This window comes from Fulmarus glacialis, unplaced genomic scaffold (assembly GCF_000690835.1).
Source record: "Fulmarus glacialis isolate BGI_N327 unplaced genomic scaffold, ASM69083v1 scaffold5229, whole genome shotgun sequence".
In the NCBI taxonomy this organism is placed as follows: domain Eukaryota; kingdom Metazoa; phylum Chordata; class Aves; order Procellariiformes; family Procellariidae; genus Fulmarus; species Fulmarus glacialis.
In genome coordinates this window covers 1-24,402 of record NW_009231267.1, presented here as the reverse complement: position 1 = coordinate 24,402, position 24,402 = coordinate 1, and the positions used below count along the sequence as shown (strand labels likewise).

The following is a 24,402-nucleotide window of genomic DNA, read 5'->3' as shown; positions in this document are numbered from 1 at the left end:
AATGGATTTCTATCTCTATTTTTATCATTTTAGAGAAGTTCCGTTTTAGTTTTCCTGTCTTCCTTTTCCATTCTTGTCTTGGGAAGCAAATGAATCTTAATTTCTTAACGAATAGTAGTAACAGAGGTCAGGGAAGTAAGAATAACTCCTGATTGCTGATGAGTGGGTTTACATAGTTGTAAATGAGAGCAGCAGGGCGCTTCCAAGATCCTTTTTATGTCAGATTTGAGGTGGATAGCACAGCAGTGTATCCCAGCTGCTCCTGCTCACTGCTCTAAATTTTTCAGCAACACCTCTCATCAAGATATCACAGCATTACGGCACAGGGCAAATATAATTGAATTTATCCTCACAATACTCATGTTGCATGAAGAAGAAATTTGCCTAAAATCCCAAAGGGTCTGTGACAGGGCAAGGAAATGACATGGCATCTATTGGGTACCAGTCCAGGAGATAACTAGAGAACAAATACACTGAAGGAGTGAATGTGAAATCTGGTTTTGACCTGGCTACCTGTAAATGGTCTTTGTGCTTTCTACAGGATGGACCTCAGTAGTGGGATTCTTCTCACCTCACATGAGATGATACTGACAGTGTTGACATCTGCTTCTGCTCTAGTTGTCTATGAGTTATCTCATTGTAAAGTAGACATTGGAAACATGACAAATTAATCAGGCTCTGAAAATGCTTATTTTTCTACATTGGCAAAAATGGACCATCAGGTGAAGTACCGCAGATATACATGTCTGAAATAAAGTGAGAGGAGAGTGCTGTAGGGGCTTAATCTGCTTTTCAGTGAAACCAGGGAAGGCAAAATCAACAGGAAGGCTCCTGCCATCCTCACTGGGATTTGGATCAGTGTGGGGTATCAGTCAACCAGTTTAATCTCTACTCTGACTGACCATGTGACTGGATGTCATAAATATGCCTTTCTGTTAAATGTCATTAATTTGACAACATGTTCTAGGAGCAACAGGAACTATAGACGATAGGTTTTAACCTAAAGAAAGGCTTCTGATTTTGTTTCTTAGATAGGTTTTAACCTAAAGAAAGGCTTCTGAGTATGTTTCTTAACAGTTCCCAGCACCCAGTGCTCCTGCCTCCCCCTAGCTTTCTGCTTTATGCAGTGATTGATTTGGGAGAAAAATAACATACAATGGTACTTCCAGATTCATTTATTTGGGAAAAAAGGCAATTGAAAGAGGAAAATGCTATTGCAATGAATGAAAATATACTGCTTTGAAAGAATATTAAACTCCTCCTCTAAGACTATAGCTCGTTTCCCCCCCTGCTGCTGCTCCCCAATGTTACTCAAATGTAAATCATCCTAGAAAAAGCAACCATAAATATCAGTAGTAGATACTAGTAGTAATAGATAGATAGTAGTAGATCATCAGTAGATGTAATGGTAATAACAGCTTATGCTCCTGATGAAAATGGAAACATGCTGCCACATTTGGACCATACTTTTTGCTGTCTACTCTTGTCATGAGAACCGAAGCTGGGTACAATATCCAAGGCAAAGTTGTAGCTCTGCTTAAATCATTTCAATATATATTTTTCAGTATTATAATTGGTCATATTTCTACAATGCCTATGGATTTTTTTCTGATACGACTTTTCATTGAGACGCTGTTTTTCCTGCTTTGACAGTACCTTCCAGGTGTTTTGTAGCAGAAAACTCTGGGCATAATTAATGCGATTTATCTTGTACCCTACATTTGTGAAGAAGTTTAATCTGCCATTGAGTTGCTCAGTTGCCTAGATTTCTAGGTCCTTCTGGGCTTTTTCAGTATTCTCTAGGCTTGATTAACCAAAGTAATTTTCACCATCCTTTTGTGCTTTGTTTCTAGATCATTAATGTATTTAATACCAGCCCTAAGAGAGATCCTTTGGGCATGTGCTGTAGACTTTTTATACTGTGAAAATTGAAAGAGTTTTCTCTTTCCCAGCTGCTTTCTAATCCACTGCAGCCTTTCCTCCTTCCATCCCACTAGGTTTCTTAATAGCCCCTTGTGACAGACCTTTGTAAAGAAGTATTTGAAAGGCCAGATAAATTATATACTCTGTTTCTCCCTTGCCCACCATTTTGTTTGCATGTTCAAATAATTACATGGGATTGAAAGGCATCATTTTCCTTTACATGAAGTTTGTACCTATCTTAAAAGCTTAATCTGTAAGTGTTTTATATCTCAGACATTATTTATCGATTCAACAGGCTCTCCTGACAACAAAATAAGGTTTCAGGAGATTTACCACTAATTCCTAGAAACTATTGTGCAACATTTGCTATCTTCTCCCCTATTTTTTTTTAACATAGAGGGTATTTTAAGGAGAGATGGTATTTCTGTTAGCAGTTGTGACACTTAAAACAGCAGCTGGAGCCCTTCTGAAAATGCTGGCCTTACTGTCTGACCCCGGGAATGAATATTGCCTGTCAGAAGAGCATACCCTTCTTCAAGCAGCCAGCCTTCTCTCCCAGAGCGTGACTCTGGTCCAGCAGATTCCCACTGCAGGAAATGAGAGTTATAGAGTCTACTGAGATTAAACTGGGTTTCTGTCAAATGGTATGATGGGAAAATGAGACTTTTTCTTTTCTTCCCACGCCCACACAGAGCCAGCTGACTTGGGTCTAGAAAGAAGCTGAGATGGATCAGAACTGAAGTGCGTAGTAGGAGAAATATAGTCTTTAGATTTGAGAATGCAGTTGGTAGAGGATTTTGATCCTTCAGCTAGTGCATTGCTATTTTACAAAGATCACTTTTTGCAGAGCAGGAGGAATAGCAATTCTATACATTCATGTGTTCTTTGAAAATGCCTTTTTGTTTTAAGAAGACAACAGTTTCTGTTACCCTTACTAAAACTAGACCAGTTTCAGCAGAATTTACCTGTGCTGGATCAAGCCTAATCCTTGGTACTACAGAGCTCTGAGAGACACTTAGAAGAGTGTCTGAGGGGTTGTTTTACAGAAGGTATTGAGGCTGGGAAGAATGTTTTATTGTAAGCCCTTCAGCACAGGTCATACAACATAACTTAAATACGGTGATTACTTGAAGATAATGATTGAATTCCAGTTGTAAACCAACCTGGAGTGCAAGATCTCAGCAGGTGCTCCTCCAATGTAGATGTCTGTGAATGGCATTGCTGTTCTTTCATTGTCCACACTTTTTATATGTCGCCTGTCTACTACCAAGATCATCTTCTTAGAATTGTGATATATAATAGAAATCTGAAAAGAAAAACATGTGCTTAAAAGTGTCCAAAATGTCATCATTTGTAAGTTGTCATGGTGATTTTGCAAAATTGATTGCGTCTTTATATCTTTCTGTTTGAAAAGTTCCTCCCATTTATCAAAAAAGTTGTTTGTAAATCGGGAGAGGCTGACAACAATTACTAGTAGGGAGCTTATTTCGATGTCACAATTTCTCTAATGATCGAAAACCCAGGATATTTCACTTATGAATAAATCCACATGAAAGTACCCCATGTCAAATTCTACACTGTGGCAAACAGATAAGCTCCATTAACTTCAGTGTGCTTTATTGATTTATCCAAGAAGTTAGGGCATACTTCTTAAAAAACTTATTTCATTGTCAAAGCATAAACCTGCTTAAACAGGTTGAACAGAACTGTAGCTGTAGTTGTGGATCTGGAATCAGACTTTGAATTTACATCAAGTAAATGGCAGGAGAAGCAAGCCACTAAGGGGGTTTTTCTACTGTCACTGTCACTGTCACTGGCTTAAAGCAATTCTCTTAAACCAAATACAAGTAGATATTTTAGATCTGCCAAAGTCCCTAAAATACTCTGCATATATAAAAGACTGCTACCAAATTAATTCTCCCTTCAAATGAAATGGGAAATGCAATATTTCTTGTAATACAATGCATAACAACTAAGGTGGTCAAGTGAACATAATGACATGTTTTTAGTTGAGGAGAGTTGTATATTTGAAGGACATAGTTGTCCTGGATATAATTTCGTTTTGAATTAATAACACTTTTCCTCCCATGTGAACTTTCCTGTCCTTGGCTAGTAATACGCAGAATCTTCCACAAGCACTGATTTACCAGGAGACAGGGAGAGCTTTCCCTTTGCACTGCTCAGTAGTGGTGGGACTTGCATGTGCTCTTTCACATGCAAGGCAGGCATGTGCTCTACTCTTCTGCCCGATTTACTGCATCACCACCTGGCCCCTCATCCTTTTGCTCCTTTCATTGATGTTGGAGTAAATTATTGCTGCCTTGGAGCTGCTGGGATAGTTGGTCAAATGGCTGTGATTGTAACTGCATCTCTACCTCATGAAATTTAGCGTCGTTAATCTGAGCCTTCTTCATGGAGTCCTCTAGCAGCACAGGGCCGGTGCTGAAGCCAAAGTCATAGCGGAGGTACAAGAAACCATTGTGCATCTCTAGACTGAAGAACATACTCTGTATAAAACAAAACAGCAGTCAGAAAGGCACTATGATTGTGGCAGCAATTTAAAAAAAAAAACCAACACTGTTATGAGAGTGTCTGACATTGTGAAAAGCATGCTGGGAAGAGGTCTTTTTATTTGCAAAACTATAATACAGTTTCTGGATTATTTTTATATATACAATATATGTGTATATATATTATACATGCACACATAATTGTTTGATAAACAGCACTTATTTGAAGACTTGGTGAACTGTTTCCCTGTAGGAATAGTATTTGGTAGCACAGTAATGCCAATATTCTTTACCAGGAAAGTATTCCTAATGCGAACACATCTACTTACTGTCGAAGTAATACCACATGCCCCAAATGAAAGATGTTATACTGGTAAAAGCAACGTTGTGCTAGAATGGCTGTATCTGCATTAGCAGCTTCTGTCACAGGATTGTATCTTTTCACAGCCCTAATCAGCACTGATATATTTGCTGAAGGCTGAGCAATAGCTAGAGTGTATTTACTGTGTATTTGGTTTCTGGATTTCCTGACTATTCCTGCTTCATGGTTTGGCTTCTGTTCTGTGGCTGGGTGACCTAAACTTTATAAACAGGAGCTCTACTTTAGAAAATCTTTAGGGAGTGCTTTAAATGAAGATCTGTACCATAGAATTGGTCTTGTTCCAAATCTGAACATAAAGAAGCAGAAAGGACAGTTTACAGCAACTGTGCATCTGGGTTAATGCTTTTAATGCTAATGTTTGTCTTCTCTCCTAGTGTTCATGCTGTTGTTCCCATGCCTGGTGGAAACATGAGAACAATAATTCTCAGAAAACTACTGCAGGCCAAGAACTGCTGTCTCTGACACAAATGAGTCCATGCTCAGAAGTCATTACTTAAAGTAGTGAAAGTACGTTTTAATCTAGTGCTTTTAAATGAAACAGCAGCTTGGGTTTGTCTTGAACAGCTTAAATTTGAAAATGAAATGGGGATTACATGCAGAATATTTATGAGCTGTCTTTGCAGAACTGAATAATGGGCCGGCTTGCACAGTCTTTCTAAAAGTGCCTTTGAGTAGGCATGGTCTTCCACAGCTAACGTCCAACTTGATTGCAGTTTCCACTGTAACATACAAAGTGCATACATCTCCGACAAATCTCTGGGCACTTTTGCTTGGAAGAAAAATGACTGTTCTGCAATAGAGGCTGTTAAACTTTTAACAACAGTTGCTTAGTCCAAAACCTCCTAAGAGCGAAGGTTAGTGGTAGTAGTGGTGGCATGCTATGCTGCAGAGCAAATTGCTCTCCACAACTCTTCTCTGGAAGTTACCCTAAAAGGCAAACACTAGAGAGTAGCTCTTCTAATGAGAGCAGATTTTTTTCTCTTCTAAAGGCTCAGTGCGGTGGTACATGCAGGTGTCTAGACAAGTGTTTGTCTGTGGACTGCATCTACATATTAAAATATTTGCTGTGGCTTTACCAAGTTGTAATCCACACAGGACCTGGGAGCTTGATGTGGAGACGCCCAAAGACAAAAAAATCTGAGTTTGTCTTCAGAGGATATTTGCACGTGGAGTCTACTTTCTTCAAAGCCTTACAGAGTTTGCATCGCCCTCAAACTTCTGAAAAGCTGGTGATATTTGGATCAAGCCTTTTTATTTGGGCTACTTTCTATTTTCAGTAACTTAAATAAATATTTAACTCTAGTACACCCTGAGACACAGTTATAAAGTGGCAGCTACCACGAAGTGGCTGCTTTGTGGGAGTTACTTCACCGAAATTTCCTATCACTTTGATTGTGCATTCACGTTTAAATAAAGGTGCAACTACTGGGCTTAACTGGAGTCTCTCTCAAAGTGTCATCACAGGGGTATGACTGGTCTGAAGTCCTGACTGTCTCCGGATGAGAGCAGAGTCCAGCTCAGGTCCTTGGCTTCCTGGGGCCTTTGCAGAGCACATCCAGTTCTCTCCTAATGTATACATGCACCAGACGAACACAAAGTATTTCTCTTTCCAGAAGTTAAATGTAAGGACGTAAGCATTTTGATATTGTAAGTACTGGAGAACTTGTGGTGCTCATGGATAAAGGGTACCAGTAGGATTTGGTACTCACCCCATTAATCATCAGCAGGATCAATCCGTTGTCCGTAGGTGTTCGAACTTCTATGTCAAACCGAGTCACTTGGCTGAATCTTCCCCTTCTCTCAATATTTCTTGCCAAGGCATAGCCAGAGCCGTCAAAGAAATAGCTCACAGCCCGGCTCTGAGTGAAAGCCAACTTATTTCTATGAAAAAACAAGCAGGGAAGCAATATTTGGCATATCCCCATTTTAATTTGGGGAAATTTAAAGGCGTTTACAATTAAAATACTTTCTTGAAATAATTGTTCTGAACGGCTGCTTCTTCCTGGCAGTGAGACTGATGACGTTTTCTTTCAAATTCTTTCTGGGAATTTTTTCTGAAAAATAATGTGTAGCTTTGAACATGTATCTACTTCCTTCATCATTAGATTGTGCTTTTATCCTGTATTGTATGTAGAAGACAGGAAAATTCTTTGCTCATCCTTGTAAAGTGGCAGTCCCACACCTCCTTATTATAAAGATACACATACATTTCTATTAAGAGCTTGCCCAGTTTGTGCCGAAACCCATTTGAATTCTCCAAGGCCTTTAGCTGAGCATGGGCGCTGCTGAGGAGCTCAGGAGCGGCCCGCACGCACTGTCCTGGAGAGCAGCAGCTTGTGCTCCCTGTGGGAATGGTGTGGGAAGCAATCATTTGCTCTGTCTCAACACCTCCTGCATTTCTTCCCAGTGAGAGCTGCCAGTTTCTCTCCTATTCTTTGTGTAGAGAGGTTCTACTGTTGCTGCCTGTTGCATGAACAAAATGCCTGCTATGTCTGTGCTAAACGAATGCTGCGGTGGATGTTCACTTCTACTTTAGGGGCTGCATTTCCCAGTTTGTGGAATTTCTGTTGTGGGTTTAAGAGATTAAGAGAGAAAGATAACTTCCGTACGGGCTTTGTTAGTTGGCGGTGGGAGTGTGCTCAAGTTTACCAGGCCCACTGGAGCTAACTGGCTGTTGCTGTGTCACTCGCAGTGACAAGATTCCATCCAGGAGCAGTCCTGTCCTAGGCAAGCAGCACGAGTAAGGAGGGAGCCTGGACCATGCCCTAGCGAACACGGCAGGGTGGACACACTCCGTTTCCCTTTTGAAGGCATGAGCAAGGTTATGAGAGAGTTAATGGAGACACAGCAAATATATAAGTTTAATTTGCTGATGCAACTAGGAGTTAAAAGTGGCCAAGTTCCTTCTGGATAACTCAATATCACCTTCACATTTGTATTCTGAAACAGGAATGAACCACCAGGACTGGCGCTTTCTACAAACCAGAGCAGCAGAGCAACGGTGGGACTGTCCCCTACCTGGCACAAGGTGGCGATGTGGTGGTGTCGATGTTATAGACGTGCTTGAAGTTGTATAGGCTGATGACATCATCGTTCAGGGTAGCCAGTTCCAGGCAGCCGATGAAGCTGGGTAGGTTTAAGCTAGGAGGGAGCTGTGCAGAAAGCAAGGAAAAGTAGAAAGGTCACACTCTTTATTTAGGTATCACAAAAGCATTTGTGCCTGGGGTCAGTTTTGTCTCTGTGCTCTTCATATCTTGAAACAAATGGGGTGATGCTACCTTGGAATAGACTTTGCTGTCCTTATCATGATATGGCCATTGTGCTGTAAGTTAAAATGGAACACATAAATGTTCTCACAGTGAGAACAACAGACCAGGTAAGGCACCTGCAAACAAAAACTTCTTTTGTAGTTTTGAAGGGAGCACTCTTGGAAAAGGGGAAAAGGGTTAGGATTTGACTAATCACAGATCTTGCTCACGGTATTTGAATCTCTCAATAGATATTTCATGTCTAATGTATAGACATCCTTCACTGCCAGAAAAACAACTTCACACCGTGACGAAAGAGAGAGAAAAAAAAGAGCAGTTTAAACCCAGGAGACTTGGATTCAAAGTCTGTACCAGTGGCTAATCTTCAGTAGGTATTGTTTTAAACAGTTAGCAGGATAGCGAAACTCCTTCTTTTAAGAAAGGTCACTGCAAATAGAATTTAAATAGCCACATTGGTGAATGGAAAAATACCAAAGAATAAAGCTGACAGAGCTAGTGAATCATTCTTTTAGTATTAAAATACTCTGCCTTGTGGGACAGGTGTGATATTAATAACACCTCTTGTACTTCAGGGCCTGATCACTGCCAGTAACTTTTCTCTGGCTTCTCATTATTTCCATTTTGCTTATGATATAACAATAACGGTAATAGAGCAATGCAGAATGTGCATAGCTGTAAGAGAAAATGAGATTTTTATCTGTAGCAGAGATACATTTTGTAAATTATAATGTTTCTTTTTTTTCTTTTGTTTCTTCTACTATTCTGTGAAATCATGTTAAGTATGAGACTTCTAATGGTTAAGTGGTATGTTTCATATTTACAAAATATATAATAGGAAAGCAAAAGCTTTAAGCAAATAAGACTATATGTTAATAAATGAAAATGTGAGGTGTCCATTCCTAAGGGAGAAGAGACTCATATGCTTATAAAATAATTCCATGAATCCTTTTCTTCCCATTCCCCTTCCCATTTTCATTCACTTTTTTCTTTTCCTTTTCCTCTGCCTGAGACCTGAAGGGTTCATTTGCTGGATTACTTTTTTTTTGTGTGTGCAACTATTATTCAGTCATCAGTCCTATTCCCAGGCAATTTGCACCCGGGGCTCAGTAATCTAAAATTCAAACCATGGCATGTATCTGGTAGTCACAGCAATGCAAAAGCTCAGGAATATGTAAGTGTATTGAGTTAATCTTTGTTTTTATATTATTAAGAGGGCTGCTTGTGGAACAGTAGTTGACGTTTTTAGCACCTACTACAGTTAGCTTGAAGAATTTAGCATTCTTTAAAGCCTTTCTAAGTATGTTTTCATTCAGCCATGTGATTTTCATAGCCAAGATAATTCATAACAATTTCTAAATCCAAAAAGAGGACCTGGTATGTTCACAGAAGCAGGTAAGTGAGATGCTAATTCATGCTGACTGTGATGAGATGGGTACTGTTCATTAGGAACTAGACTGAAGCAACTGTCTCACGCAGGTCCTCGGATATGTTTTGCACAGGCGAGTCTTCATGCCGTTGTAAGGCTGGATTTGAACAAAGGATCATTTAAATTCAAACAAATCATTGTATTACTAGTTTGCCACACTGTCCTAATATTAACAATACATTACTTTTCATTTTTGTGACACTTGTAAAAGAGAAATTGTAAGCATTGAACTCATTAGCATTGAAAAAAACCTGGTCGCTTGCAAACTTCGTTAAGCTGGGATAATAGGCCTTGATTTATATGTACTATTTAACAGCCAGCAAGCTTTTTTCTTATTATTACATTTCAGAAAACTGTAATGACAGCTGACAGGAATCTGATTGTCTTACTGTATGAGATATATGCTAGAGAAAGCAGTAGTTTTCATCATGGCTATAATATGGAGTCCTAGGCTGATAAATGATTAAATAAGGGAATTTTATTTATAACCATTTATGTGTTTAAAGGGAAGCCCAGCAACATAGGTTTGCATTATTTAAGTCTAAATATAGAGTATTTATCTGACCAACCTTGAAGTCTGGAGGCACTCCGCCAACATAGAAAACAGTATTTTCAGGTTCCAAATTCAGAAGAGAGCCAGGACCAAGAACCTCTCCCTTTTTGATGAACTTCTCTTCAGCTGTGCTGCTAAGACTAGGCACAGTTAAAAACATTTTGCCGTGTCTTCCTATCCTGTAGAAGGGAATTGCAAGAGAAGAGAGTTTTGTGTTGGCTAGACTTAAAAAAGAACAAGCAAGCCTCCAACTTCAGAAAGGGTTTTTATTTCCTCACTAGAAGATTGGTACCCTATGGGGAAAGAAAGGGGAAACTACAGACACTTTCTCTTCCCCCCTGTAGCCCTTTGGGTCCTGGCTCTCTAAAAGCAAAGAGAATTTCTCAGGAGTAGAACCAGGCACGGAAGACTTCTGATGGGCAGTTCTGACCCAGCCTTTTCTGTTTGATTTTTTTTTTCTATTAACTGTTTGATTTTGGAGAATTGTACATTGTCACTTTACCTCTCAATTTTGATGATGCTGAAGTAAGAAGGCCAGGTGCTGACTGGCTTGGCATCCAGAGGTATCTCCACGTCTTGGCCTCCCAAATTATAAATGTACACAAGGTTGTCATTTTTAATTGCAAGGCCAATGTAATTTTTTGCCTAAAACACCAATGGAGAAGGATGTCAGAGCTACAAACATTGAAATAAATTTAATGTAGAACATTAGTAAAGGATGGGCTATGATAGACTAAATGACACTTTTAAATATAACTGATAAACAAATGCTTCATTCTCTAATTACTTTCCTTCACCAGATAGAACTGCACAGAAAAAATCTCTGATCTTTTACCTCATATCCATTTTGACTGAGGTAAATACAAGGTCATGAGATGTCTTCTGGCTGTAAATTGGTAATGTTTCATGGGAAGCTGTTCATCAGTATTTAGTGTGCAGTGTCGTATGTAGGAAATAGGAAGAAACATTTGTCTAAAGCTAGGTATTATGCTGCAATTAAATATTCTGCCAAGAGGGGTTTCGCTTGATTTATATTCAGTAGACATTCTTTTTAGAAAAGCTTAAAAAGAAAAGTCTGCCTCTTTACTCTTCCCAACTAACAGCTTGCCAGGATTATACCGGGCTTGTGAGGTGTGATTTTTCTTCTTTTAGGAACCACAATTTAAAGAACAATTTCACAACACTTACAGGTAGTAAGAGTATATGCCCTTTCTAGGTGTTTCAAAGTAGTGACGTAGAGTGTAAAACAGCAGCACAAGCCACAGGCAAAGAAACCTGCTTATCTTGTGGGCCTCTGACCTCAGAGATTTGGAATTGACACTGTCAGCAGCATAAACCTGATTGAAATGTGGCCCACAAAAGCCAGGCAGATGACATTAACTGCTTCACAGCAGCTCAGTACCGCCAATGGAGATGGCAAGTATGGTTCGCGGCGGTGACAATCACAGCAGCACACTGCATAGGCAGTCTAATTTGCTTCTTACATTGTTTGGGGTGAGAAGTTTCAAGGACAGGGGCCTTGGGAACCCTTGCGCTTTGCTTGTCACAAAATCAATGACAGTCATATAGTAGACACCCCTTATTTTGAAACACGGAGAAACAGTGAGAGAAAAAACAAGGGCAAATAAACTTCATACCTATTTAAATTTTCTTTTTTTTTTTAATATATAAAAATTAACTGGGTTATTCTCTTACATTTTTGTTTCCAAGGTACAAAATAAATCTGTCTGGCGATGCTGCCAGTTGTGGGTTGTCTTTCTGAAGCTTTATATACAAGCTCATGGAAGTGAAAGATTTCAGTTCCTCCACGTTGATCTTTGGATTGACTTCAACAGCTGATTGGCCTCCAAACATCATAGAAACTTGGACCTGCAGTTGCAAGTGTGCTAAGTGAGACACATTATTATTGCCTGGGGACATTACTTAAGGTAAATGTGCAAGAATACTTAGCCAGCAGCCTCGCTTACTACAAGAGTGGAGTTGGCACCTATGTACGTGCCATGCAAAATTGTATGTTTATAACAATCACTTCTGGAAGACACTGTAAAGAAGATGAAGGAAATTCATTTTAAAATTCATTAAAGCTCCTAATTAACTGTGCTTAAGCATATTCATAAAGTAAATTAAATTTCAGTGGGACATAGATGTGTGCTTAGTTGAATCAGAGCTACATCATTATGTATGGCACATAATGAAATTCTTATATAGCTGTAAGACTTTTACCATAATTTATTTCTTTGCTTTGGGAGTAGTATGACTAATTTTGTGTTCAGGAGTAATCCTGTTATATTACTGAAGTTACAGTAATATATATGAGATGCTAATAAAATTTTAAAACATGTTCATTTTAGCTCAAAATGCCTTCAACATAACTGAAATAATGTTTTCAAGTTTAAGCACAATATGCCTGAATGACAAAACACATTTAAAGAACAGTCAAGCACTGCACACATACTAACTGAATTTTGCTTTTCTTTTTTGAAGTAATGTATGTGGATAGCGTATTCCAGCATTGTCAACATACAGTAATGCACTGAATTTTTTATTTCTCTGAATGAATTTAAATATACTGTTTTAATTTTTGACCTCAGTGTTCTTGTTACAGAAAAATCCCTCATAATTTATTTATGATAATAAAAGTTTTTTTCTCTATTAAATATGTATGAACCAAAGATTCTCCTACCCTGCAGAAATTTAATTCAAAAGAAAAAAAGAAATACTGTCATCTCAGAAAAGTTTGCATTAAATTGCTGTAATTACTACTGCTTGTAACTAATGTTGCCAGCTGAGTAATGACCTATTAGTTTTAGCTTTAAATGGTTTTGTTACTGTGGCCATCCTTAACACTGTGCCAACTACTTAATTAAAGTTGCTACTGCAGTAGCAGTAGTCTACCATGAATACATGGTAATATTAATTGCTTGCAAATAGCAACTGTAAAGATTTTAATGACTTCCATGGTACTTTGTTTATCCAGTTGTTGGGAGGAGATAATGTCAAGGTTTGGGCTTCTGACATAGCCCAAGAAAATGGAATTCCTAGTAAGATGCATTTGATTATTAGCACTAGTAACCAAAAGTCCCATCCAAAAGTTTTACCTTGCTTGCTACACTCCTGGTTTGAGCAATTAATTTTCTGATTCGCTGAATGCTGGAAGAAATATTGTTTGCTGGTGCCTTCTGTTCTACTCTGCGCAGTTTGTCCAGGAGTTGAGGGAAGACTTCTGTAAGTTTCTTCACTGCAGTTAGAAAAGAAGTGACAGCTTGTATTTTCCCTCTTTTTAACACTGGTTTTGCACCAGGAAAATTTCTCCTTACCCTCTTAGGTTAACTCACCTATCTCCTTCTGCTTTAAGAACAAGTCCTAACTATGGTGTGTGAGAGGCAGTGATTTCTGAAAGGGTAGTGATTTATCAGGATCTAGTATTGCAAAAGTTTTTGGAGAGAAGTTTGCACAAAGGAGGCTACTTTTTCATGGGACTCCTAGGTACTACCATGGTGTTGTATGTCTGCAATACTTGCCTTAAGGAGCTTTGCAAATGTTAATCATGATAAACTTTTCATCTTCCTTCAAGGCAGATAAATGTTAAACCCAATTTTACAGATATGGCAACTGAAGCAGAATGATTATTTGTTCAGCATCTCTCTGGGTATCTGTGGCTGACCTGGGAACTGCATCTAGGAGCTCTTCAAATTCATTTTAGGGGAGATGAATAGGTTGTTTCCCTCAGCTCTCAGCTGTGCATCTCTCCCAAAGTTTATCACCCAGATAGCAGCAATGGCTGCACAGGTGTTGTGTCTGCATGTGGTTCACAGCCCACTCTGCTAACAGAGACACCGCTGCTTTCAGACTGCAGTAACAGGCCTGTAATGTACAGTGGTAGAAAGCCTTAGCTGATTGTGCATGTACACCTAAACTGTGCTTACTACCTGCCCCAGCCCTTGAGAGTGGTAGCCTCTTCAGCTTTCCTGCCTACATCTGCCGGGGTTGTGAATCAGAGTCTTGGACCTTTGGTCTTTCACTGCTGTGTCTTCTGGTACATGTGCAAGTAGGATTGTTATCAAAGGGAAATGTGTGTGCTTTGTTGTGTTCATAGGGAGAGAAGTCCTTTCCCAGAAAGATAAGCAGACAGAAAAATTACTGAGAAAGAAAAATAGCTCCCCCTAATTATAGTTGAATTTAATCACATTAGATTCCAATGACATGCTGCCCTTTGAAGGATATTTACACATCACATCATTTTTCATCTTTAATTAGATGTAGGTACAACTAGCTGAGTACAACGAAATGTGATTTTAGCCACAAGCTACATGCGTATAAGAAAGATCCAGTATTCATAGTTAATTTTTAATGACATGGATTCACTATAAAGCTTAAGACCAGATTTGTAGGGTTTGCAGTTATATTTTAGGGGTTGTCAACTTGCATCCGCCTGCTCTTGTGTTCTTCCTCTCATATTTTTACTCTTGTCTGAGAAGATAGTAGAGAGACAGGTAGAGGAGCTAATCCTCGGATGTACTGAGACCGTATAGAAGGGAAAGAAGGAAGGAAGAGTAGCCTCCAGTCACTTTTCTGTGCTTCCAGTTCTGACTAAAGACTGAAGCAGCTCTCAGCCTCACTCAGAGCAATCCAGAGTATGAGAAGATCCCATAGAGCCCTACAAGTCCTGCTTCTCTTTGGACAGAGTGAAAAGCTGTATTTGCCACAGTCCTGCCCTTTCTCTGCTTGGCTCTTTTCACTTGTGTTTTACTTTCCACGTCCAGTGTAGGAGTGGGCCATGTAGGCCTTTAGACTTTCCAGTTATTCCCATTAAGTCCTGAAAGACCTTATATGCTGGAGGTCAGTAATCAGATATTTTATGTAAAGCTTACTGTACAGTAAGGTGCCATTATTTTAGTAAATCCTCAAAGAACTACAGTGAATTCTGGGTAACACATTAATTCCAAAATGCGTTAAAATTTCTACTTAAAAAAAATAACTAGTGTAATAATCAACTTACAGAAAATTTTCTCTGCCTTTTGAAATGAAATTTCCATGTCTTTGGAAAAAAGCCCATGTTATTCTTAAAGTAAAAAAATTGCAAGCTCAGAAAGTGATTTAGCAAATTTCAACCACCATTTTTTTTTTTAATAATCAGCAACTGAACTGGAATTGTATCTGATCTGATATCTTGAAAAACTGGCTTTTCATCTGTTTGAAATTTGAGGTATTAAATTTGAAACACAACTGTAATGTGAAAACACAAAACTAACATCTATTACTACTAGTACTATTATAAAATCTCACCATAAATCTCTTCCTCTAGTCCTTTATAATGGCATTCTTCAACACAGAAGAATATTGATTTTTTATTTTAGTCTTTGGGATGAAGATGAGGGTGAAAAAGGATAACTAGTCTTACCCAGTGATAAAATACAAAAAAGAATACAAGGGAAACTGTCAAGGAGGAAATACCTTGACTATAACTTTTCAGACACTTTTTCCTTTTGTGTTTTCCTTCCCAAACAGTCCTTCGTCTTCTCTGCTGAAGCCCACCAGTTCCCTGCACAATGGTGACCCAGGGAGTATTCTCAGAGAACTGCACAGCCAAGACATGCTCTCACCCTTCCAAAAATCAAGTGCAAGCTTTATTCAAAGGCAATCTAGACATGCCAGCTTAGAGGCTTCAGCTGCCATGGTAGTGTTATTGGCATGATGATCAGGTATTTTGGTATTTCAGGCACCTGTCTGAACATTTTTTGTGACTTTCTTTTGGACTTTGATGGACATTCCTCCTGTCAGATCAGCCTCTCCTGGCAACATACACAGCTGGTCTGAGAGCACTCCACCGTGCCCTGGCATGTCTACATCTGTCTTCCCAGGCTGTGAATCACAGTCACATCTGACTGGAGCACTACCCATGCCAGCCTCCTTCGTAGCACTGATCTGTCTTCTCAGGTATTTCCACCTGATTTTTCTGGCAAAAAAATCATTGTGCCTTAAAACAAAACAAAAAATGCTTTCAAACCAAAAATGCCATAGAAAAGCTGCCACCACAAATGTAGTAGGCCACACCTTGCTGTAGTTTGCATATTAGCATCTCTCAAACAGTGAGTCTGTGATCAGCAGGCCCTCCAAGCACTCTGATATGATCACAATACTTTCAAGGTGACTCCCTACCTGCACAATTCACTATCACAGAAGACATTTTTCATAGGAAATTACTTTCAAGGTGACTCCCTACCTGCACAACTCACTATCACAGAAGACATTTTTGCCAGGCACATCACATAGGAGCTGAGCTCTTCTTTAAACTCATGGTGCATGTGCCTTTTTGGGAACATATCCGACTAGGAGAGCTGGGTCATTTAGGTCTATCCACTCTTATGGAGCCTCTCAAATGATACTGGAAATATTTCTTCCAGTATAACAGCTAGTATGAGCAGATTTTTTAAATCCTGAATGTCTGCTGACATTTTGAGCATGAAGAGCCAAATGCAGTTTGTGTTGCTGCTCTATCTACTAAGCTGGCACTGGTAAATGTTAAATGTAAATCAAGTGTAAAGGTGAATAAAACCAATTACCTTCATGTGTAAGCTATAGCAGACTGTTTCTCTTAGATGTTTTTCTCATACCATTCCCTCCCTGGATGCCAATCATATCCACATTTACATTATCTTAAATGGGAGTTGGAGCCCATAGCCCACAGCCTAAACTGAGCTCTGTGGTGATCAAAAACATTTTACAGCAATGCGATGCTACTGTTACATTAACTACACCCTTATGGAGCTCTAGCCCCATAAGCTAGAGTGAGCTTGCCCATTCCCAGAGGGAATGGCTTAGTGTTTCCTTTGGATGACAAGCTCAGAGAAATGTGAGCTACTTCCAGTTCTGGAGCCAGAAGTCGGGATATTGAATAGTACTGAATTCCTTCTTGTAGAGGGAACCACTTTTATACCAGTTCTTGGGAGCACTCACTTAACCAAAAATATTAGTGTGAGGGTCTTATCCATTACTGAATTCTGGAAGTAATATGACCTTTGGGTTTCCCCTGTCTAGAGGGATGAGTGTGGATTTGGGGTAGTAGAAGCAATGTTGGGTTTGGTACTCATAACACCATTTGCAGTAAAATGATACTCAAGTTGCAAAGCTCCTGACAGAAGAAGAAGGGATTCGGGGCAGTAGATCTGAGATTCAGACTTTCTGGAGATAGAGTCAATAGAGTTATGGACCTTCTCTGAGGCACTTTCAGAGGCAAGACATCACTGAACAGTGCTGCAGGTGATGGTACATATCATCAAACATATGCAGGAAATTTCTTGTTCTGGATTTCCAGCTTTCCTAGCCATGAATAACTTGGGATTAGTGAGCCTCCTGAGTAGAGCCAGGAATATATCAAGCAATAAATAGTGGTGCTTGTCAGCAATTTTTTGTTCTGAATATTTTCACTTCTAGGTTGATTCTTTTCTTTCATAATTGTTCTTTTCCTTCTTTCACCAGTCACTTCATTTCATCTTCACTCTCTCTGCCTCTTTTTCCACTCTTGCCTATCATCTTCATTTCAATTTTGTAGCCTTCCTCAGTTTTTTTTTTTTGTCTTTTTATTTACCTTATATTTTACATAACAAATCTTCCAGTTTTTACTCTACTCTTCCTCCTCTCCCCGATAATAAAAGTGGAATTAATGTGATGTTTACAAGCTTTTCCAGCAATCACCCTCCTTAAATATTATATTTCCTCCCTAATCCTCTTTGCCCCCTTTGTTTAGACTACAAGCTCATCAAGTCAGGGACCATTTATCCTCCACGTTTGTACTACTGAGGACAAAAGGGCCCTGTTTTCAAATGCCTCCCAATGTTAAAAAAATAATAACTGAATCGCCAATCATAATAGCGAGAAGTATTTAGACAAGCTGTCTATTGTTCAGTGTGACCTTGGTACCCTGATAAAACGACTTAAAAGCCCATAAGATTTCAGCCCTTAAGTGTTTCAGTAAGTCATTTTTGGAAATGCCCAAGTATCCAAAAGTTTTAAAATACAGTCAAGTCTCTAGACAACTGCTAATTTTTGAAATGTTTTCATGGAGGTAAAATGCTAGAAGATTATATGCAATGAATATGCAATGTAAATGATTCATACAACATGATGTTGCGATGATTCCCTGACCTTTTAATGCTAAGGAATGGCAAAATTGAGGTCACCATACCTGCATCCCCAGCTGAATGCACAGCACTGTCGTACGCCGCTGAATTGTGCTGGAAGTCTTGCAGGTTCTGAGACCACAACCTCACGTTCTCATCCATGGGTGTCGTAGCCTGCATTACTGTCATGGTAGCACTTACGGCCTCTGCAGTCTTCAGTTTAGCTTGCTCCAAACGCTCTCTGGCCTCCACTACAAAATAAATAGGGGGTGAGGAGAAATGAACTGTTTCAAAGATTCAAGAGAGCTATAACCAGTACTTAGAAAGTGGTGAGGCTAAGGGGATTTTACCTTCTGCAGAATGGGCACCCAACCTTGCTTGGTTGGTTTTTGCTTTGTTTCCACAGGGAATATTCAAAACTTCCCATGGTTGGCCTACAGTTATACTAATTCTTAAAATTTAACAAATTCTCATTTCCATTCTAGATTTTTAGAAATTTTCTGTGTCCTTGGATTTTGATGGGTGTTATATAGCCAAGGAAGTTGGAACAGAGGTGAAAAAAAAAATACGAAAAACGTCAGGTTTTTAAAAGAAAATGCATGTATTTGTTGAATATTTTTAATGAAAGTTATTTTTGAAGGAGAGAAATGCAAGACACTGAAGTGGTTTTGTTTCTTCATACCTGGCATTTTGGGGTTTTTATTTTTTTTGAGTTACTGACTGCTGTATTTGTAAAACCTGTGACATTTTGCATATGATAATGTCTTGGCAGTAAACCCCAGCCATGTTTAGTTGAAAGTTAATGAAGAAATCTTGACCATGTCAACTTTGAACACTTTCAGATATACTTGCTGGATGCTCTATGATGTCTCTTTTCTGAAAAACTAAGGTGAGATTTTGTCAATCATCAAGACTGCCAGTAATTACCTCCCAAATACTCTACTTGCCAGGTGTGATGCATATGTGAATTTGACTATCAGTACAATAAATCCACAGACTTGTAGATTCTCCAAACCCTGAAAAGATCAAGAGTAACATGGGAGTGGACAACGGTAGTAAGGAGGATCAAAGAAGAATGTTAATAATTTCAGATGGCAAAGCATGTAATTTCATTATGAATATGTTAAAGCTGGATGTTTGCTGTTTAGGTCTTGCAGTTTCAAGTCAAATTCCTTTAGGCCTGCCTGAGACTGAAATCTTAATACCAACTTCATAGGCCATATGCAAAGATAAAATATGCTCTTAAATGTATGAAGATAAAGCATCATAAAGATGAAGTTCCTTTTACAACCTGGCTCTGCTGATTGCATTTTTGTGATGGCTCTCATCAGTTGGCTTCGCAGAGCGTTCATTCTGGCAAGAGTGCCATTAACATGCTGGCTAGTGTCTGCAATGGTTAAATCGTTACCTGTGGGGAGAAAATAGGAGGTATAGTTGAGTGGCATTGGAGTGGCATTTAAAAAGGTAAATTTTGTCCTGTGCAGGTATGTTACTAAGCATTTAATACACCATAGGCAGTATACTGTAGCCTCTTTTGGTATAGGGCATACCAGCACTCTGGACTTCAAATAATCTAAAGGAAAAAGTAACCTTGCAGCTCCTAGCCATTATTTGTTTGCTTCTTAGAAAAATCTGGAGACCCGTGTCTCAGTCAGTACTCTCTCTCCTTGCTTTACCAGCACTGCTGAGAATAGCTGCAACAAGTATACAGGAAAAATTTTAAAGAACTCAAAAGGTTCTGAAAAATTGAAGAGGTAATTTCTGTAATTTCAAAGCCTTCTTTCATTTTCAGTGAAAAAAGGCCAAAATCCGTTAACATTTATTATTATCCTTCACTGGTGAAATCCAGCTTTCTGAACATCTAAACTGTTGTGAATTGATTTCATTTGAACTACTTGATTGAGTATATTTACCTGTGAACAACTGTTTGCAGGATCACATATTTAAACAGTGGTTGTATCTGAAATGGTCCTTTTGTAAATGAAATAAATTTTCAGCATCTGGCAGGATGACAACACATAAACTACTCAAACTGTGCCTGTGGCCATTTCAAGTACTTTGTGTGGTAACTTCGATCAATACACTATTCTGTTTCAGCAGTAGTTCTGCCTTAGTGATGTGCTTTTGAAATTTATTTTAACGTGCATGCTTATAAACTGACTGGGAAAGTAGAAAGGATGTATATTTACTGTCATCTGCTGTCCGTTGTAGCTCTGTGGCTTGGTTGAGAAGTTCTTCGCTTTTACCTTTATGATAAATGATCTGAGTATCAATTCCAACTGCAGCCTACAAGTATGTTCCAAAAAAGAAAGTCAGAATAATGCTTACCAAATGTTCCTCTTTATTGTGTTTAATTGTGGACAGCATATTACTTCATATAAATGTGACTACAAAGTCACTGCAAGTTCATTTGCTTTGTTAGCATCTAAGACTGGCAGTTGATTTAGAAAAAAAGTCTGAAAAGCAAAATTTTCTGTAGATTGCAATTAAAATTTAGAGAAACGTATGCTTTTCCAGACAACAACACTGAATAACAAAGATGCAGAAAGCGCAGAAGTCCTCTTAATTTATCAACTCCAGTATGGTCAACCTGATACTCATGCTACATGTTTGTTAGGCACTGTGACTGTTCATTTTCTACTGTCATCTCAGATGGGTGATGAACACTTGCGCTGTGTGGGGAGCTGCCTTGCGGTCCCCAGTAGCGTGCTGGAAGCAGAGGGCTGGACTCAAAATCCCACAGCTCCCTGGGGTTCAGGCCCCTGTAATCCAGCCAAATCCTCTTTCTAGGCCACTAATAAATTGCCGTTAAGTAGCATGTATATAGGTTGGAAACTATATACATACAAAAATACGTATAAAATATTTTAGAACAGCAAGGCCAGAGACAAAATTAGCATCCTCATCCCTGCACTGAGTGTGTGAGTGGGCTATTTGCCCCATTTTAGCTTGACTTTCTATGAGAAACAGTGATGCTTCTGTTAGATATCTTGACCACCTTTTCTGCCACATGGTGCTGTGTGGAGTACGAGGACTCAAGCGCTAAATGCCAGCTCAGTTTCCTACAGGGCCAGAGAGTTGTCTGGACTTTCACAGAAATGCCTCAATTTGAGTGACAACACAGAGCAGCAGCATCCTGTACTTGGGGACAGAAGAACCTGTTGCATCTTTTTGAATACCAGGAGATTTTAGGCCAGCAGAATAATTAACTACCTAGGATTTAATTCAGGAAATAGTGGATGAAGCAAGTGAGATGAAGTGGATGAAGCAATAGTGAGAAGTTCAGTGCTGACAGTTAAGCTAAATCTTGTTTCTTCTTTATACTTAGGTGTCCAAAAGCCCTGAAGCATTGCAAAGTAAAAGCTGATATTATGAAACTTACTTACATCATTGACCCGGTTTGTTGTGTTCAGTGCCAGCAATGCAGCTTTATTAGCTTCTTCAATATAACTGGCAATGTTTTCATACACATTTGAAGCATTTATTGCCCTTTGTACCAACCCATTTGTATCAACACCATACAAATTCCTGTTAAAAAGAGAGTAAAAGGAGGAAGAAACCAAACTGAATCAAAATAGTTTCAAATGGATTAATTTTCTTAACATTCTGTGAATTCTGACTACATAATCATGCACATAAATATACTTGGCCTAAGTAGTATTCTCTTGATTGTGTACGACCATTTATGTTAGTCTGAAGCAGATGAAAACTATGTGGACAGAAGGTCCTTCCCAGTGGTATAACTCGGGGAATTTTGCCCTTAAAGTCTATGTGAGCAGCAACAAGTCACTACTGAGCTTTTATCTTTTTTTAATCTAGAGTAGATATTCCATAAATTAACAGAATAACATCTATCAGTTGTCCTTATTTAGGGATAACTCCTGGCTGTGAATGGAAAGACCTGTGTGTGCCAGTGATCAGGACAGCTGTATCACTGGGCTGTTTATACTTTCCAAAAGTAGATGGCAAAAGGGGGAGGATCAGTTGAAGAACTGCCCATGATCATGAAACTTTGCAAAAAGTTAGATTTCAAAAATACAGGATAGCTTTGCTGGCATGGTAGAGCTTGATTTGCATATTAGGCAATAACTGGTCTTCAGGGGAGATTCCAAACAGCAGTTGGTTTAGGACTCAACCTTCAGCTGTTAGCAACTTTGAATAAATATTTTTTTTTTATATTTTTGTGATAAACAGAATTCAGAGTATATGTTAGATATAGACACTCTCTCTATATATATACGTGTGTATATTCACTTCAAAGAGTTTGCACACTGAGGGCTTATTAAGTTTCCAGATTCAGTGTTGTTGCAAGAATTTCCTGCTATATTCCCCCACGACAAAAGAAGAATCTCTACCAAATAAAAGCCTAACAGGCTTATAAAACAAACCCATAAAAACCAAAATTATTTGAAGACAGGCTAAATTTTTTAAATGATTAAAGTTTCACTGCAGGACAATCTTCTCAACAAATAAAAGAGTCAGCACATTTCCATCTGGATATTTCGTAGTTATTTCTGTTTGCTTTCTATTGAATTCCTAATGTGTTGGAATTGGTAGTCATTTTTAAATTATTTTGGTAAGGGATGAAGGCTAGCCATCTGGGGTATTTTCTTTCAAGTGATTCTGCTGCTCCCAGTTAGCTGATCTCAGACTGAACATAGTTTTTTTTTTAGGCTGTCTGTAGTTTGTGTGGCATTATAGAACAGAGTTTCATATGTCAGCTTTATACAATTGTATAAAAGAAAACGATCTGTTATTTTTTTCTCTGTTTTAATCTCCTATCTAGGGCATACTAACATTAAGAAACAATTGGTATTTAGATAATATACTTGAAGAGTAGCTTTAAGTTTATCTTCCAAAAGCATATGTCCGTAATGTTAAGGTAGAGCTTGGTGAAATATTTTATTTAAGAATTCATTTGCAGGAGTGATTTTTCCATGGGTAGTCCCAATTGCAAATAAAGCCATATTTCAAGTCTGTCTAAAAGTGGCTTTTTAGTAAATTGGGGGAAGTTGATGCATTTAGTATCTTCCAGCAAACTAGGAAGACTTATAGTAATTTTTTGGTGTTACAGTGGGCCAGTTTCACTGGGACACAACTAACTGAGTATCAGAACTACATCTGTAAACCAGTTCTTGAACAAAAATCCCAAAGCCATTTTTTTGGCCCATGATGCTAAACATTTTTTAATGTGAATGAACTTACTGACATGAGCTGTTTCTGCAAACCCCATTTAATCTGCCTGTATTATTTTACTTTTCAGTAAGCTACCTTTCCTGTTCTCTTGCTATGGGAAGAGAAGAACAAGCCAAATTAGAAAGGGGAGAATGTCACGCAAGATATATGTTTGTTTATTCTTTGAAAAGATTAATAGATTTTGCTTAGCTCAACTTCAACTGTTCTCTCTGGACCTTGACAAGTCCTTCCATACATGACTTAACAGTGATTTGTTTAGTGCATATTTACAGACAGCATATCTATTGCAACGGTGTTTCTGCTTGTCTTTTAGTTTATTCAGCTGTTCAATCAGTAGCACTTGTAAGAACAAAGTATGCTGAAGTTAAATTTTACCGGTCCAGCTCATCAGCAAGTCTTCTTAGGTTGTGTGCATGATGCATAGCCTTTTCTACCAAATCATCATCAAACAGAGACAGATTGGCTAGTTTTTCTTGCAATTCCTTTTTCGCTCCATCTATTTCTGCGTAGAACCCTGACACATTCTGAACAAAATACGGAGGGAAGGAAAGAAGATGAAAATTGTAAAAAAACCAAGTCTGTTTGATTCTTATGATTTATTTTACCTTTCATTATTGTGATTTTGTTGTTTTATATTTGTTTGATGTTATATTTTTAACAGATAAAAAAGAGGAAAGATCAAAAAGAGTCTGTCCTATGAATGTCAGTAAGGCAAGACAAATGCAGGAATATAAAAATCAACCAAAATTCCAGGAATCCCTTAAAAAGATAGTAGAGAGATATGTGTAAAATACCAAAGGAAGACAGTTGAGAAATGTCTTTCTATCCTTTGTGTTTGCTCCAGAATGGTACCAATGACAAGTCTTTCAGAGTGAAGTGCTAATAGGTGAAATAATTAAACCAGATCTTTGCAAATTTTTTTTTTTTTTTTTTTTTTTACCTCTTCTCTGTGAAGACTGCAGGCCAGAAATTAGTTTTTGGGACTTCTAGATGATATCACTTGTGGAAAAAGGGGCAGGCAAC

At 38.5% G+C, this 24,402-nt stretch overlaps 1 protein-coding gene across 1 annotated transcript in view; it reads right to left on the bottom strand.

Annotated features, from left to right (window-relative positions):
- LAMA4 (laminin, alpha 4) overlaps positions 1-23,903 on the bottom strand; it is a gene marked incomplete at its 5' end in the record, with an annotated part of 40,927 nt that extends 17,024 nt beyond the window's left edge. The window contains 13 exons of the mRNA XM_009584489.1: positions 3,087-3,229; positions 4,299-4,430; positions 6,525-6,696; positions 7,834-7,967; positions 10,080-10,242; positions 10,566-10,708; positions 11,759-11,932; positions 13,162-13,301; positions 18,249-18,434; positions 19,475-19,591; positions 20,373-20,469; positions 21,570-21,711; positions 23,755-23,903. Of these exons, the coding sequence (XP_009582784.1) occupies positions 3,087-3,229; positions 4,299-4,430; positions 6,525-6,696; positions 7,834-7,967; positions 10,080-10,242; positions 10,566-10,708; positions 11,759-11,932; positions 13,162-13,301; positions 18,249-18,434; positions 19,475-19,591; positions 20,373-20,469; positions 21,570-21,711; positions 23,755-23,903 (1,892 nt within the window). The remainder of the gene's footprint in view (positions 1-3,086; positions 3,230-4,298; positions 4,431-6,524; positions 6,697-7,833; positions 7,968-10,079; positions 10,243-10,565; positions 10,709-11,758; positions 11,933-13,161; positions 13,302-18,248; positions 18,435-19,474; positions 19,592-20,372; positions 20,470-21,569; positions 21,712-23,754) is intronic.
- Positions 23,904-24,402: the final 499 nt, after the last annotated feature.